Source organism: Taudactylus pleione, unplaced genomic scaffold, assembly GCF_031769625.1.
Source record: "Taudactylus pleione unplaced genomic scaffold, aTauple2 ptg000282l, whole genome shotgun sequence".
Classification (NCBI taxonomy): Eukaryota; Metazoa; Chordata; class Amphibia; order Anura; family Myobatrachidae; genus Taudactylus; species Taudactylus pleione.
The window spans coordinates 15,545,800-15,564,287 of NW_028284684.1; the positions used below are offsets into that span (position 1 = coordinate 15,545,800).

At 41.1% G+C, this 18,488-nt stretch overlaps 1 protein-coding gene across 1 annotated transcript in view; it reads right to left on the bottom strand.

Moving 5' to 3' along the window:
- Positions 1–544: 544 nt before the first annotated feature.
- RFLNA (refilin A) overlaps positions 545–18,488 on the bottom strand; it is a 48,472-nt gene continuing 30,528 nt past the window's right edge. Inside the window, exons 3-4 of the mRNA XM_088482143.1 lie at positions 2,504–2,613; positions 545–1,252 (exon numbers count right to left, since the gene is read on the bottom strand). Of these exons, the coding sequence (XP_088338269.1) occupies positions 919–1,252; positions 2,504–2,613 (444 nt within the window). The 3' untranslated portion in view covers positions 545–918. The remainder of the gene's footprint in view (positions 1,253–2,503; positions 2,614–18,488) is intronic.

The window sequence follows — 18,488 nt, forward strand, 5'->3', positions numbered from 1 at the left end:
TCCAGCTTAAATAGCATAGTTAGTGATCAGAATTCCCTAAAATCCTAAAAGCTCTTTTTTTTATGCATAGCATACAATGGACCTCCATTCCTAATGAAGCACCAGAATGTACCATAGATGAAGACGCAAGCATAATTCATTGCAAGCATCCAAATTGTTACAGCAGAAATTATTAGAATAATAGTGTATAAAATCTGCCAATATTTCCTCAGCTAGTGGAAGGGGCTGAGGTTACAAGCTAAAGAAACTCCACAGGGTTGCCATTTTCTCCCAATAAACATTCTTCCTCCAGCCTTAACCGTACATTACATATCAATCAAGATTTGGTAGCTGTTATACAGCCAAACCATCCATTGCACAGATCCCTCTGTATAAGAGCTGACCACCCGACCTGCTACTCGTCTACACATTTTATATCCCCAAAAGTAAAACACAGAACCTTAAATAGATATCTGCTGGGGGATGTCTTCACTTTTTTACCCTGGACAATCCAGTGGTGGTTTTAAAGTCACACACCTCCCTACCTTTAACGCCAGTCAACATATTCATAGTTCATCATGTATAATAACATTAGAGGTTGAACAATCAGTACATAATAGCCAGTCATTCACCCAAAATGGGCAAAATCTGATTTTAAAATTATGTTGCTAAATCTTCAGATTTTAACAAGGGTAAATAGTTTGTTATTCTATGTACAACAGGGCATGAAATAAACTGATAACAATACAAGACAGATACATTATTTACTTGAACAATACTGCTTAACCCAGCACCCATGCCTTACTCTTCTCTTTCAGTCATAGTCAGGAAATTTTTTATGGTGTTTGTTTACGAGGATCCAAACTTCTTAGGGTACAGATCGCCTATCTCATGTTTGTAAGGCCAGTCAAGTTGGTCATTTTTAGATCTGGAACTGGATTAATGATGATCTGTGTATATAATACAAGGGCCTGTTTCCTCGCAGAGTTCCAGTTGCACACTGGAAGCAAACCATTTCTTGGCCCCCCCGCAGTTGTAATTGAGTGTCGTTCTGTAAATGTTCTTGGCGTGTTTTGGGAAAATGATGGTGGTGCTTTGAAACCTCAGAGGCTTGTTGCGAGGCTCGAAGAGTAGCTGAGATTTAAAATTCCTCCATGTGCAGTTTGGAGTGGAGATGATCGTTTCGCTGAAAGAGGTGACAGTAGGAATTGGGGCATAGAACACATGATCTCGATAATGCTTCTCTGAATCATATTTAATTTCAGAATTGCACCTAGAAATAGAAGTTTAAATATTTTAAAATCGTACTAAAATATAAATATTAGAATGATTAGAGGTTTGGAAGTTCAAAGGTCTACAATACACAGTACTGAATATATGAAAAACACATTTATATTGTACAAATAAGTACAGTTTACTATGTATTTTGATACTGTAACATCCAATAAAACAATGTACAGATACGTTGTTTTCTCTGAATTCTAAATAGTACAGTATCCCATAGCCCAGACATAGATAGCTCTAAGCACTAATGCCACAATATGGCACCCAAGGATGTTTGAGAAGGATGATTTGCTTTTTTTATCACTGTGTCAGCACATCACAAATATTCTTGTGGCCACAATTTATCAAATAATCTGCTGAAGGCGTAAAGTTGTGACTTCACTCACTGGGATAGTCCCTAATGATATATTTATGCATGTGCCAGATAGCCATCTGACAAGTGTGTAATACAACTAAAAGATTTGGGCTTTCAGTTACACTATAAAAAAAAATTAAGTATATAAAAGGATATATAAAAAACCTAAAAAGCTTTAAACACTGAATACATGCTTTATTGAAAGAATAATGTTTTTTTTGCCACAAGCCAGGACTTGTGGCAGGTCCAGAACTCAGAGCAGTCAGATGCAAATCCAGAGGAACCCAACGCGTTTCATCCTAGCAGGACTTTATCAATTATTTTCAGTCCCCAAAAAGCGTCAGTGATCCTCTGGATTTGCATCTGACTGCCTCAATTTCTGGATCTGGCCTGACTTTCTTTGAGTGGCTGCAAGGGATCGGGTTCATCTTCTACCAGTTTGCAGCATTGATCAGATAAGCCTGTTTTATCTTTAGTAAATATAATAAAATAAATATATTCAAATGTGTAACTGGTTATGGTAGTAAAATGTAAAGATAAATAGATTTATCGATTTGAAGGAGTTAAGTGCATTCTCTGATGAAAACACGTTATTTGCAGTGTTTCCGGTCTTCATATCCACGCTGTATGTGTGAATTGGCAAATCTGGTACACATACGCATATACATGCAATACCTGATGGCAAAGCTGCCTCCTCTTACTGCTACCAGCCAGTATCTCAGGGAGCTGAGTATTATTACGCTACATTTTATTGATACATTTCAGCAATAGAAGATTTCTGGCAATATAAATCTTTATTATCACTACATCTTGATAAACAAACAAGATACAATTCAAGGTATGCTTACAATACTGACAATCCAGAAATCTAGGTTCCTAATTTACCTGATTTCTCGGACTGGCTCTGGATTTACTTCAATACTTTCCCCGAACACAACTGGGTGCATCCTTGGCCGTGTCTCTGGTGCGGTGTTGTTGAGAAGCACATATGGAATCTGCAGGGGTAGGAGAGACATATGTTCATATCAGCTGTTGTCTCAATAAGTATAGTCAGCATTTTTACACTTAAAGTATAATCTTCAATATTGTCTGCCACATACAAGTAGATAACCCTAAACTTCTATAATGTAACGGAGTACAATACATTCTCTCACTGGGCTTCACAGTAATTAGATAACATTATTGCATCAGCTGGGTGTACACTTAATTGGTGTACAAAATTCAAACTGTGTCCATACATAGATTATACCCTGCAGAGGTAACAAATGTAAAGATAACACTAAAGACTGAAGTAGTAATATGTGCACAACAGCTTTTATTTCTATATGGTTCACAGTGCATGTACAACAAATTATGTCACATTAGGTATTACAGGTTTACACATTAAACAATATGGGGCAGACGTTTTGAACATCGGAGAGAGATAAAGTGCAGAAGTTGGCCATAGCAACCAATCAGCTTCTGTCATTGTATAGACTGTGCCAGATAAATGACAGCTCGAGCTAATTGGTTGCTAAGGACAATGGGGCCTATTCATCATACCTAAAATTTCGAGGGAGGTAATTAGGTTTAGAACTCGCATGGAGTTCTACCTAATTACCGGAGGAATTCATCATTCCACCTCTCCATCAGTGTCTATTTCGAAAAAGCTGTCATTTTTGCGATGGCAGCTTTTCGGGAAATAGATAGTTTTCCCTGCCTGCTCTAACTCACCGCAACTGGAATCCGTGCTGCGCATGCGCTGTTACAATCGTAAAACCAACGCATGCGCAGCACTGCCTACAGCTGCAGTAAGTTTGTGTGCGCCCCCTCCGCTCACCTCCCCCCGTCCCGCACTTACCTGCCCGTGCTGCAGCACCTCTGGCTCCGTCCTGCTGGTCTGTCATGTGGTCTCCCAGCAGCACACAGTGCAGTTTAGAAAAATTTTTTATATATATGTTTTCTAAACTTTATTGTGTTCTGCTGGTAGACCACAATGTCAGCATTGCAGACGGAGCCAGAGGATGCATCAGAGCACCAGAGGAAGACTCCGGGGGACCTGCACAGCTGGAAGCAGGTAAGTCTGTCCTGCACCTCACAGTGGCGAATAGTAACTCCATCAAATTCCAAAAATACATAATTTTCGGAATTTGATGAATACCATAATTTCCATATCCCCATACTAATGTATGGGGAGTGTGGAAATTAACGTAGGGGAGCTTAGCAAGGAGATATCAGTAATATCTCCTGTGCTAACTGGCTTCATGAATACTAAAATAACGTTATTTAAGGAAAATGTCCTTAAAAACGTTATTTTAGTGTTGATGAATAGGCCCCAATGTCACCACTTTATCTCTCTCAAAGGTTTGATGCATCTCCCCTTATACCTCACAACATCTGGTGGCACACATCCCAACTTATCATTTAGCCTAAGAAGGAAAGGAACGTGCGCCACTACCCCACTCACGTTCTAACCTCTAAATTTACACTTAATGATCGCATGCACCATGACAGGAGTGTGCTGCAACCCATACTACCCAACTCTCCCTGATGGTCAGGGAGACTCCCTGAAATAGTAGCAATCTCCCTGACTCCCAGAAGAGTCTAGCAATCTCCCTGATTGCACCTTACCCCATTATGAAGCTGTTGGTATAAGGCACAACGATCCCTATGGCTACAGGCATTTTCTTAAAAGTATCAGTATATTTTCATCAACAAGTAGATCTTACTAACTGCATTGGGGCTCAATTACACATGGATGTAAGGCAATTTTATGACACGCCTCTCAGATGTAGCAGTACACGTCCACTTTTACGCAGGCTCATAAGTGCTGCTTTCACAATTTCCCTGAAATGCTTTTTCAAAAGTAGGCAAGTATGCTGCAACGCTTCATACATACTAGCAGGAAATGGGACATACAGTACCAGCCAGATCGAAGCTGCCCCAATCTTATTATAAAATGTAATTTATAATTACCTGCTTGGAGTTATAACAATTGCTTGTGAGTTATTGCATTCCCACCATTGCTGTCATATCGCCCTATAATTTACCATACTACCAGCTGGGGCTCAAATTAACTCCTATCCATTACCAGTAATCCGTAACAAAATATTTCATGGAACACAGATAAAGTGATTTCTGCTGAAGGTAAATAAGGACATATCATGATTCCTCACCATTTCCGAGCACTAGAAGTTCCCAGATTCATGGGAAGCAGTAGCAGCGTTGTGTAATGTAATGATAGATGCTATTCACAATAACTCTTAGCATAAATTCCAGACTCACTTCTTATTTCAGGGTGACAGATTGAGTTATAGTCTGCTTTGCTGCAGCCAGAATTGCTGCCAAAAGCTTTATCATATAAGTGCAGACACAGAGCACAGTAGTGGTCTCTGACTGATAGGGTAGGACACACAGGTGTAAATAGTATGCTTTCAACATGTTCTAATGCTGATAGTCCAATTAATAATGTAAGCCACTGGACCTATGCACACCCACACCTGACATTCGCATGAATTGCGTCAATGTCAATGAACAATTATAATATTTGTATATATAGAACCACAGACACAAATATTGATATATATATATATGTATATCATGTATATATATACAAATACATTACATATCTATATATATGTATATATATATATATATATATGTAAATATAATATAAACGTGGCAGAAACGGCGGCACTCAAGGGTTTTGAAAAAAGACAACTGCAAACTTCAGTCAAAGTCGACGTTTTAATGCGACAGCATTGAAACGTCAAATTTGACTGAAGTTAGCAGTTGTTGTCTTTTTTTTAAAACCCTTGAGTGCCGCCGTTTCTGCCACATTTGTATATGGTTCATGTTCTATGTACCTTTATCTCGGAGGGCAACGGGGTAAGGAGTATTGAATTATTTGCATGTGTGAGTGCCGGGCTCCAGACTTTGGATTATATATATATATATATATATATATATATATATATATATATATATATATATATTTTGAGCGTCTGTGGTTCTATATACAGCATATACGGATCTTATGTCTATATGAAGACTCATAGAAAATTTCCATGAAAATAAGCAATATAGTTTGATCTCCCTTTCATTTTTGCCTTAATGACTGCCTAGGCTTGTAGTACATAGTATGGAAAACACAGGACTCATAGTTTGAATGGCAGACTCTACTAAAACATATCTAAAGCTATTAATAACCTTCATTAAGACTCTTAATACTTGTATACAGCAAAGGATCTATTTCCCCTCAGCAAGTTCTAAACATTAAATAATATATATTTTTAAACAATCGGTCGCATTGCCCTCTGGTAGTAAGGTGTACATTTGTATTGGCTTTCACATTAGTATAACAGTATGCCTATGCTATAAGATCAGTTATAAATACACAAAGACGTTAAGCTTCTTGTTCTCTGCGGTTGGAAAAAGAGCCTGGAGCCCAGACACTTCCCACGTCTGCAGAGCTCAGAAATTAGAACCAGGCTGACATGTTTTAGCATTTCTCTGTTCTAGACCATAGTCACATAAATGGCCTCCAGCCTATCTTGCAAAACATCCTTACGAATGAACACTGTGTTTCATGTTCATTTGGCTCCTGCAGAAGGAAATGCCACTGGCACACTTATCACATTGAGAGATCTGCTGCAACAACATCCCTCCATCCCTCCACATGCTTTAGTACCATAATGACTGGACCCTGGAGGACCCATATGTGGCCAATGCACACGTGTGATTATCTGCAATAAATGAGAGAAAAGCTTCTAACATTTATATACATGACAAATTTGCTTCTATTTGTTTTGAATATGCCCTTCCTGTCCAGTATGTTGGATATTAACTACTAATAGTTTGCCAGTAATGCAATACATGAACAATTGTAACTGATGTCTAACAGCTCTCACTATAAGACAATCACAAGAGCGACTCCTACAGACTATATGAAGCTATTATACTACTTGACATAGCATGATGTGTTTATAACTTTTAAACAAAATGAACTAAATGGTTAACGGTAGAGGCATATTTACAACTGGGGGGAGGGGGGGCGGTGTGTGGCACCTTTTGCCACCATCTTCCACGTGATATTTCCAGAAGAGGGAAAAGGCACTGACCATTTACTATCACCTATGCCATATTTCCAAATATATTGCAAGATAGATTGTGCTGCAGGCAAAACATAGGGAGGAGCGACCCACTGCAGGTATACCATTCTGGGTGCAGGGCATGCAATGCGGGGACCCACTTGCACTGCATACCCTGCTCCCATTTTAGGTATGTCAATGGTGTTAATAATTATGCATAAATCTGCAAATAAGTATGTTATAGATAATATAAGCATGTTATGGCTACTAAAGGCCTCCTAGGCCATACTTGCCCACTCTCCAGGAAATCCAAAAAGACTCACACATTTTGGTGGGTGAGCAACCTACCCATATATTATCCACTTATACAGTGCTGTGCTTGTAGCCGAGATTAAGTGATTCACCACACCACACTCCCACAGGGGACCACTGATACCCCCTCCTCCATGATCTCCTGGAGAACAGACCCACAGAGCTGGCAATTATGCCCTAGCGTAATATCACTCTGCAAAACACTTTAAAAATTATTTAACATGATCTACAGGTGCTGTATGTCTACTCATCCGTATGTACATGTAAAGTCCTGATTTATTATTGGCAGCAGAAAGTGTAAGTTTACATGCAGCAAAATATAGACCATTTCATTTGTGCATGTTGAAGAGGTAAGAAGTGTTGTGTACAGCCAAAAGTAACTCTGCATGAATATATCGCCAGCGAATATTTGCATACTGTTTTTCTCAATTTAAAAGCAGCATGGTTTATGGCACATGAAACTGCCAGAATTTCTTTTAGTGGGCAATGAGACTGCTAGTGACAGCCAAGAAAGCAAACGTCTTGGCACCAAAAATTTACTTTCCAACCAGAATGGAACTGAAGCTCTTGCATGGTTTCACATTTCTCCTGAAATCAACAATACACCTAAAAAGACTTTACATTTAAGTCCTCTGGGCCTTTCTATCCTTACACAAAAGGGATACAAAAGATAGAGCAGACAAAATACCATATAAATAAATGTTAATATATAAACAAATCTAAGTTAGTTAAAGAGTAGAAACATCAAAGTAAACTCAAACTAAGATCAAGGTCCATAAAACAGCTAGTCACTGGTATATACAGTATAATAAAATATGAATTAAAATGGAAAATTATTTATGGTCCATATATTACTGCTGAGCCAGTGTATGTATCTAATCTCATCATGGGTGGTGCAGTATCAACAGATAATGGTATATCATGGGATTGCTAAACTTATGCCGGGCATACACTATATAATTATCGGGGCGATATCAGCGGATCCCCCCAATAATTGCACTGTGTGTGCGGACGAGCGAGGGTAAAACATCGATCGGTCATGCCGGATCGTCCAGTATGCCTGTTCAATTCGATATTTTGTATGTTAAATGTCAGCCGCATCGGGCAGTGTATGGCCCACCGTGGCCGACAGACAGACATTTCCCCTGTTTCGTTCCCATGGAAGGAATGGTGAAATGTCTCCACCCCAGAGGCAGAGTGAAGATATCGGGGCAAATACACTGAGATATCTCTCAGTGTATGGCCGCGATATTTGCAGAGTGACAGGCTACCAGATAAAATGTCTTGTCGGTCTGATGGGCATTTTATATGGCAGTGTATGCCCAGCATTAGTTTTAATTTTTTTGCAACAGTGTTTTTATGTCAAGTTAATACAAACACAAACATGACCTGCATGTAAAATTGTGATCCGCATATGAGAACTTTTTCAAACAGTATAAACAAGTTTATACAATATATAATCTTGATTTATAAAATGGTATAATGGGAACTGGGAACGGTTCAGAAATGTAAAAAAAAAATGTGATTAATTTTGTCTCCTTTATCATGTTTATAGTGGGATATTGTTTTCTCCATTTTAGCTATGTATCACAAGTTCCTTTCCAGTGCCTGGATAGAAGGAGGTAAAGGTTGTTTTCAATATTTTGCTACTGAACTGCTAGCAGCCTGGAGCAGATGGAATCGGAATGTTAGTTTATGGAGTTTTGTTAGGGAGCTGTGGAACGGGCAGACCAAGGGGGCAGATAAGGGTTCAGCATGATATTAGTCTGTAATACCTCATCTAATAGCTTTTTAATGTTCAGCCAAAAGAGTCCTCCAGATATGATAAAAGTGCCTCTTTGGCCACAACCTAGAGAAGCAGATGGAGAGATTGTACTTAATCTATTTGGAACCATGTACCACCTTGAAAATATGAATTTTCTTATTAGGGTGGAGATAGATGATTTAGCATCTCCTTGTCTAATGATTAGCCAAGAGTTCTCAGCTGGTGGAGGCCTAAATATTTTTTTCCAATCAGATTCATGTTTCATTAAAGGCTGCAAATTAAAGTAATGTAACATGTTGAATATTACATATATTACAATATTACATGTTGAATATTACATATAAAATAATAATTTTCTTCATAGGAGAATAGTTACAGATTGCTTCAAAATGGATAAAACATCGTAATAAATGTTCACTTGGAAAGTCTGGAGAAATCTTGTGGGTCACGTCGGTGAAGGTAGATCAAGCCAAAATGCTCCCTAGGGTTGTTATTAACTAGCTTGGATACCTGACGTTGCCTGAGTTAAAGAATGGACCTTGAAGAATATCTGCAGCCTTTATTTTATAGTGCAGGCAGGTGTATTCTCTGATTGTTTGGACTGGAGTATATCAGGAGCAGAGTGACTTACAGGACATAAATCAGTATAGCTTTCCAAATCACTGCGGTTTCAGAATTCACTGCAGAACAGAAATCATTACCGAGCAAAAATCTCTGCAGACCAAAATTGGAGGAAATTAGTAACTGTCATTGCAGGTGTAGTGTGAGTAGTGCTCTCCTGTTACCACGGGCGGCTCTCCCTCACACCTTTCGGTAAGCACAGAGCTGTTCCTGCTGCTGGCTTACCTCAGGGACCACACATCACTCCCGGTGGCCCCCGCGGGTGCTGCTTATATATCCAGTGGTCGCGTGCGGGTTAGCTTCCCGCCGACCGCACACACCGCTCTACTCACTGGCCACCTCTGTTACTTTAAGGGGGGGGGAATTCCCCTATGCTGCATCTGCAATGTTTTGACCCTGGCCACGTGCCCCTTTGTATCCATAGCCCAGTGTGGGCAGTCTCAAGTGCCCCTCTGTGATGAGGGGTGAAGATACATACATACTGTATATATAGGCAGCTTCACTGCCTTTCAAACCTGTGTAAATACATGACTTAACATTTTATTAAAAGACAATGCATTCTATATATTTATTACCATGTACATATATGAACTGGCCAATAAACACTTTAGGGGTATCACACTAGTGCCTAACCCTACCCCTCCCTCCCTGCTGCCTAAACCTAACCCTCCCTCCCTAGTGCCTAACCCTACCCCTCCCTCCCTGCTGCCTAAACCTAACCCTCCCTCCCTAGTGCCTAACCCTACCCCTCCCTCCCTGCTGCCTAAACCTAACCCTCCCTAGTGCCTAAACCTAACCCTCCCTCCCTAGTGTTCAATCCCTAACCCTCCCCCTTGTGCCTAACCCTCCCCATAACCCCAGTATTTACTGCCGGGGTGCCAGCTCCAGGATTCTGACTGGTGTAGGATTCCGGCACCGACAGCCAGGATTAAAACTTCATCCCGTCTTAATGCCTCAGACCGGTATTAACCAAGAGAAATAAATGAACTATTTTCTCCTTTGTCAGACAGGTAGATCATTACATATTTCCTTTATATTATCTGCTTTTTAAATTGATCTAAAGTACACAAAAGTTAGATCTATATTTCCTATCCTATGTGAATCCTAACCTTGTATGACCTATAAAGTACAAATTCTGTCTTTCTTTCTATTTGAACTTTTTTATTTGTATTAAATACGAATCTGAAAGTTTACAGCTCAGAGACATAAATACGAAATACGAATTTCTAATGCTGATTAAATAGTGATTAAAGTATGAGATGTTCTAAGTGGATAAAATAACTGGTGACATTAAATTGGGACTCTTAAAAATAATCTTTCTATGCAATGACATAATATTTCCTCCATACATAAGAATGTGGGAACCCAATGTCCTAATATATTTCAGATTCTGTCTAATATTGCTGTGCTATTTACAGTCCATAAAAACTTCAAGAATATTGTTTATAATTTGCTATTGCTTTGTATCTATCTATCTATCTATCTATCTATCTATCTATCTATCTATCTATCTATCTATCTATCTAATATTATTTTGGAATACATCCAATCTGAAAATGGGTAGATGAGCGAGACATCTCTTACTCAGGGCTGGCTCTTGGGGTGTTCGACCAGTGCGGTCGAACAGGGGCGCCACCCCATAGAGGGCGCACTCCCTCCCAACATTCCAATTTTAGCGGGACAAAACTGTCCTGCTGTTCCACCCGTGGGCCAAAGTGTCCCGCATGTTGTCATCTCGGGAGGTTGGGCACCCCCACTGCTGCAGCTGTGCATCGGTGCCAGACACCGGAATAGCTGAATGGATGCTGCGCACATAAACGCAGCATCCATTCAGTGCCGGGAAAGGGCTGGGAGAAGCCAAGCTAGTGATAGAGTGCTGGCCTCTCCCCCAGCTTGACGTTACAAGGGAGGCATGCCATGCGGGTAGGCCCCCAAATAACATCACTTAGGGGGCATGGCCTATGGTAATTAGGCCACGCACCCTAGAGTCGCTTTACCCCGAGCAGGCACAGGGCGCGGCAGCCTTGGAGCCGGTCCTGCTCTTACTAGTAATAGAGTTTCCCAGCAGAACAGGTTATTTGGTAGATATATGTTTACTTGAAAGCATTTAATAGTCTTTGAGTTTAGCTTTTGCTATTCTGCGGAATGCCATTTATAATTTTATTTGTAAATTTGCATTCCATGTAATACAGTTAGGAGTGCTGTGTGGTGGTGGGGAGAGGACTGGACAGACATAAGGCCAAACACTACCAAACCTGTACAATTCTGTGGCCAAACTCAGAATGAGATGAACACCTCACAGATCTCTATTCTGTAAGTCAATGATAGGAAACGTGTGACATGCCAGCAATTGAGGAACTCTTTGTACAGAGAGTACTAAAATATAGTGTGTTGAACATTAAATTGTAAGTAAGAATGACAATATTATCTGGCCTAGAGCGTCAACATAGCTAATAGAGTAGTACAGTATCATAGTCATGCTGATAGCACAATCCTGAACATCATAAGTATAGCGGGGCTTGTTAGGTCTTAGCCGCAGGGGGGTAGTGTTAGGTTTAGGCGTCACGGGGGGTTAGGTTAGAGGAGGGAAGGATAGGTACCCCCGGGGGTGGGTTAGGGTTAGGCACCACTGGGGGAGGGGGGGGGGGTTAGGTTTAGGCACCAAGGGGGGAGGGTTAGGGTGTGGGGTGGGGACAGTTAGTGTTAGGATGCAGGAAAGGAGGGTTAGGGGGAGAAGGGGGGAGGTTTACTATACTGACCAGACTCTTTTCGGGATCCTGAGCATCGGGATGCCACTGTCGGTAGAATTATGGTGCTTAATCCTACATTAATCTACACTACATTTCATCTTTTCATACGTTTTTTTGTTCCCAACTTTTATCAAATATTTTTGCAACAACATGCTATCCACGTCTCTATTAATAAGCATTTATAGTTATTTGTATTTATTGCTGGGGAGAGATCCTGCAGATTCCCCTCCAGGAAAATCTTGAGACGTGTAGCCTATAGGTGTTAGCTACCAGGGCCAAGCTCCGGAGCTTGGTGAATTCGACAGTTAAACAGCCCCATAGAAATCTATGGGGGCTGCTGTTGCTGTCGAAAATGGAGGTCTACGGCAGATATCTCCAATATCTGCTGCAGTCCCCCCCTAAATACATCCATTGGATACTTAATTTGCTGGTGATATCCTGCAAATATTTGAACACACATACATATATACATACATACAGCCGCTATTGTGGTATCTCCCAGTTCTGCCGATGGCAGGGTTGGGGAATTGGCAATATTCAAAATGTTGAAAAATTTTGATTTCCCAATCCCGGCCCAAATTGGTCAGAATCATCAAGTTGGGGATTTTTACATGTTAATTTTCCCCTATGCACCGACAGATCATCAGTCATCGATGGCCGCCGCTCTGCAGATCGGCAGAATGGGGAATCGGGGTCTTAGATGTATGGGCCCCTTTAGTCTCTTTTTGCTGTTCTGCTTCACAGATGTTGTTACTTTCCCTGTATTTACTTAATGCTCTTATAGCCCCTTTTAGATTGAATTGAAGAAGAGAGAGATTTGCAATTAAAAATTAAGTGTATGTCCACACAAAGTGCAGCACAAGCACAACTTTAGTCAAATGGAAAACAAACAGTTAAATATTTTGAAAAATAATTTTGTCCTCAGATTTCAGCTCTCCTGTATAACTCCTGCTGCTGCAGGCATGTGCGTGCCTGGCCAGGCTACAAATACATTTACAGCATAATTTTACTGACTTCTCTTATCATATATATCTATATAGCTGTTAAAAGATGTTTATAGTATTTTATAGAAGGGGAGAGTGCTTATTATTATACACACACACTTCTAGATGTATTTTTAAATTGTGTTTTGTGTACTCAGACCACCCTGTGCTCACGGGACATGCTGACTGCAGTACTGTACCTTCTAGGTTTCTGACTGCTGTTCATGGAATAGAAAATGTGGTTATTTCTGGAAATCATTGCACCCCAAGTTTATAGATAATGAGGCGCATATGTGCAAACAATTGTCACATGATAGAATAGCAATAGATAAAAAGAAAACAGGCTTAAAAAAGCAATGGGAAAAGGATATTTACTGTCCACAGTATTGGTTCAAGGAAGCCCTGTAATTACCTCTAATAGGCTATTTCTCTCTGAGCACTGTGGATGTAGCCAATTCTGTAACTAATATGGCTGTTAAACACTAGAAAGCCATTAAAGTCTTGTTGTTTAAATAGACTGCTCTTGTGTATACTTTAGTCCCATGGGTATATTCACACCTGCCCCGTTGCACGTTGCTGTCCTGCTAAATTTTAGGTATAGGAACCATGCCAGCTCCCAAAATAATGTCACCCATGCGGTATGTCATCACCCCAATTTTAGGACACTGACTGGGGAGCCCTACTACTTACACCCACCACCGTAAGGATTTACGTACATGGAAGTTTTGCATCCATTATTATTTGGCTGTCACTTACAGTAACCTTCAAAGAAGAAAATGCTTCTAAAACTGAAATGTACTGAATTTTACCTGAGCTCTGACTGCCAGTCCATTAGGCCAGGCACCCACAGACACTGCAATTATTATAACTAGAATATATGCAGGTGAAAATGTGTTTGACACAAACTTGTTACTAGTATTATCACAGTAGGATTGTTGGGATGTAATAATAATAATAATTTTATTTATATAGCGCTTTTCTCCTAAAGGACTCAAAGTGCTTTACATTTACATGTAGTCATGTAGTTTACATGTAGTTATGAGACCGGCGGCCACAATGCCGCCGGTCTCAATACCGACAATGAAATCCAGACAAGGGACTGCAGATAGGCGTCAAAATACAGATGCCTAACTTAATCCCGACGTAGGAACGCAGAAGGCTGTGTGCCCAAACGAGGTAAGTTTGGGGCGCCCTTAGAGTTAGCTGCGAGGGAAAGGGTGGAGGGTTAGGTTTAGGGAGCGTAGCCGGGTTAGGTTTTGGGGGGAGGTTAGTAATAGGCGTCCCTAGGGGGGAGGGTTAGGGTTAGGCACCACTGGGGGTGGGGAGGGTTAGGTTTAGGCACAAAGGGGGAGGGTTAGGTTTAGGCACTAACGGAGAGGGTTAGGGTGCGGGGGGTTAGGCTACAAGAAGGGAGGGTTAGGGGGGAGGGTTACCAACCATCGGGATGCCGCTGTCGGTAGTCTGACAGGAGGCATCCCGACAGCTGGCATTACATACCCATTCCGGTTTGTTACCCGCATTAAACACGTGAATATGTGAAAACATTTAACAAATTCAATATGCATTTTGGAAACTGGCTTGTAATCAGAATGATGTTGAGCTGTGAGCAAATGCAGCTAACAGCAGTAGTGGGTAAAGTGACACTAGAAACAGTGGTTCACAAAGCCATACCCATTTACATTCAATATTTAATGCCAGTGGTTACAAGGCTTCACTCGACAGAACTAGGTGGCTAAATATTGAGGTAAAGGATTGTATTAAGGTTTTCTCGGTAAGTATATTGTAAATTTTTTCCTATTTACTTTTTCCCTATATAAAACACAATAAAATAAAATATTTGTTACAACAATACGGTGCTAAAAGAAAGCGCTATCCTGAATAATAAAACAATATTAAATGTGCTTGGATTTAAGTTATTACTGAGGAAACTAAAACATTGTCAAAGCAAAAGAATGTAAAACCCTGATCCCCTCTGTAGGATGACAAACTTGGAGTCCAATCTAAATGGGAGACTGATCTGAATATTTCTCTGTTAGATGCGGAGTGGGAAATAATCCATCAGGATGTATTTAAAATGTCTAAATGCTTGTAAAACTTGTACACAGACAGGGCCCCTAACTAGGGGTGAGGAAGTCTTGCCACAACCAAGGACGCAGTGCCTAATGGGCGGCACCATTGGTCCCCTGTAGTACCTGCATTTGGCTGGCGGGGTGCCAGGAATCTAAGGATGCCCCAGATTGTCAGCAACTTCCTTGCAGAACTGCCTTGAGTGTTTTAAGGATGCTCCGGGCATCACCCTGTTATGGCCCTGTGCACAGGTTATGCCTCACCAGCTCCATAGAATGTTGCCTGGCACATCTCAGTTTGAAGGAACTGTGGTGAGAATGGTAGCTCAATTCAAATTTCTTGGCCCTGTTCAGTCATCCACGAAAGATGTGTTTGATTTTCTGAATCTGGTGACTGGGATGACTCTCCCTTTATTACTTTCCCATCATTACAGTTCTCATCTTCTATTACACTGTAAATAAGTTGCGGGGCATATACTTATAGCCACTACAGCAGTTATTGCCCAATATTAGAGGAACCTGGCTCCCCTGACCTTATCAAAGACCATTCTTAATATCCAACATAGTCATGATGGAATCGGTATGAAATACCGCCGGCCGCATGGCCCGGCAGTTCGATTCCCGGGAGCGTCAGGCCGACAGTGGAACAGATCCCGGCAGCGGCAGCCCGACAGCGCTGGAAATCCCGATCGTCCCCAGGTAAGTATAAACTAACCTAACCTACCCCCCTAACCCTAACCCTCCCTTAGGGGTGCCTAACCTCCCCCCCAAGTGCCTAACCCTAATCCCCCCTCTAAGTGCCTAAACCTAACCCCCCGTTCCCCGCTGCCTAAACCTAATGCCCCCGGGGGGTGCCTAACCCTAACGTTCCCCCGGGGTGCCTAACCCTAACCCTTCCTCCTCCTAGCCTAACCCTAACCCTAACCTCCCGGGGGGTTGCCTAACCATAAGTCCCCCCGGGAGCCCTAAACCTAACCCTGCCCCCCCCCGCGGCTGTCCACTCGCGGCACCCGGCATCCCTTTGATCGGGATGCCGGGCGCCGGTCTCCCGGCGTCCCTTCGATCGGGATGCCGAGCGCCGGTCTCCCGGCGTCTGTGAAATGAGCGGCGTCTACATCTAGACGCCGGTCATTTCACTCTTGGGAAGCCGGCTGTCGGTATAATGTCAGCCGGCTTCCCCATCTCAGTCATGATATGGCATTTGTAGTCTGACTACTAACAAAAAGTATGGTGGTCGCTCACATCAACTTAATGACATTGCACAGGTGCCAGAGTGGGTGCTACTATTAGGTAGCAACAATTATTTTGGGGTGAGCGTTTGGGCGTGGGGCCCCCGAAGTTGCTCTGGCTGGGCCTTTTTTCAGGGCATCACCACTTAATTCACATAGATATTTTTTTATCACCTTTCTATTTGTTTGTCTATTATTTATGTAATTTTAACCCCTTACCATTAACACTTATTGATTTATCTTTACACAACTATACTTTACACTTCACTTTCACCTTTTTTCCATTTTTCGTGTGATGCCCTGGGGATAGTCCTTGCCTGGATTCTTTTGTGGTTCCCTGCGTCTCGGACGTGAACCCCATAATGTTAGGGACGCTGGTATAGAGGAGCCTTGACGTTGGCCCAGCGCTTATTCATATATTTGCAAATGTATGTAAACCAATACCTCTGAATTTCTATTATCATGTAGGATTCAAGTATTTTTGTTGATTTTGCTGCAGTGTGCTGGAGGGAAAATCCCTTTTTTTTCTGTAGCTCAGTGTAAACCCCACCCTTTACAAGCACCTGTGCAAGTCATTAAGTTGATGTGAGCGACCACCATACTTTTTGTTTGCAGTTTTGTGAGGCATGAAAGGAGCCAGCATTGGGAGGATGTGTTGGTCTGAATAGTGCCATTAGGAGGTTTCTGGGGTACCTTCTAGGTGAGTCTGCTCTCAGCTTATACATGTACTGTTATTATGCAGTACATTAATTTGTAATTATATGACCCAGAGTGGGTGCTACTATTAGGTAGCAACAATTATTTTGGGGTGAGCGTTTGGGCGTGGGGCCCCCGAAGTTGCTCTGGCTGGGCCTTTTTTCAGGGCATCACCACTTAATTCACATAGATATTTTTTTATCACCTTTCTATTTGTTTGTCTATTATTTATGTAATTTTAACCCCTTACCATTAACACTTATTGATTTATCTTTACACAACTATACTTTACGCTTCACTTTCACCTTTTTTCCATTTTTCGTGTGATGCCCTGGGGATAGTCCTTGGGTGGATTCTTTTGGGGTTCCCTGCGTCTCGGACGTGAACCCCGTAATATTAGGGACGCTGGTATAGAGGAGCCTTGACGTTGGCCCAGCGCTTATTTATATATTTGCAAATGTATGTAAACCAATACCTCTGAATTTCTATTATCATGTAGGATTCAAGTATTTTTGTTGATTTTGCTGCAGTGTGCTGGAGGGAAAATCCCTTTTTTTTGTAGTCTGACTACTATTCTGGACACTTAGCCCCCCAAGTTCATCCTCCAGGGCCAGAGATTTGTAACTATTTTCTGTGTTTTCTACTTAGGGGTCAATCCAATTAGGTGCAAGGTGCTATTTTCTCTTGGAATTCACATAGCAAATTAATTTTGTAATCCAATTAGCAACTTGCACTGAACCAGTCAGACTGAATTCACATTTTTCCATTCGCACCGCTGAGGGTTAGAGATGGAAAGGAAAATTTTAAATGTCGGGGCACCATGCTGAACCCCTTGGACACCCCCCCTAATGACTAATTAGGCAAATTGAAGTTTCTAATTACCTTAATTAGTCCAATAATTACATGTCATTGTTTGGGGTTAAAAAAAAAATCTCCTCAAATTATCCCTAAATCAACTATTTCGTTAGTTTAGGCAACCCAAATTTAATTATAATATTTTTTTAATTAAAAAATATACATATTTTTTTAATAATTTTTTTTGTATTATTTTTTCAAAGTTCCCTCAAAGTACCCCAAAATCACCTTGTTTAATTTGTTTGAGATTAAATGAAAGTTTGCTTATTATTTTTTATTTTTTTTAAAAAAGCACAAATCAGCCATTTGACACCATCTAAAAACCTTCAGTGCTTTCCTAATACCCACCAACAGCGTTCTATACGGTCCTGCTAATGAAATTGTTTTTGGGGGTCCAGGATGGTCTCCCCACTTTTTCATGGACTACTCTCACATGACATTGGCAGTCAATTCGCAAACCTCTGCTGCGAGTACCGCGAATAGGCATTTTTAATTGGATTAGAGAATTCTCGGGTGCACACATT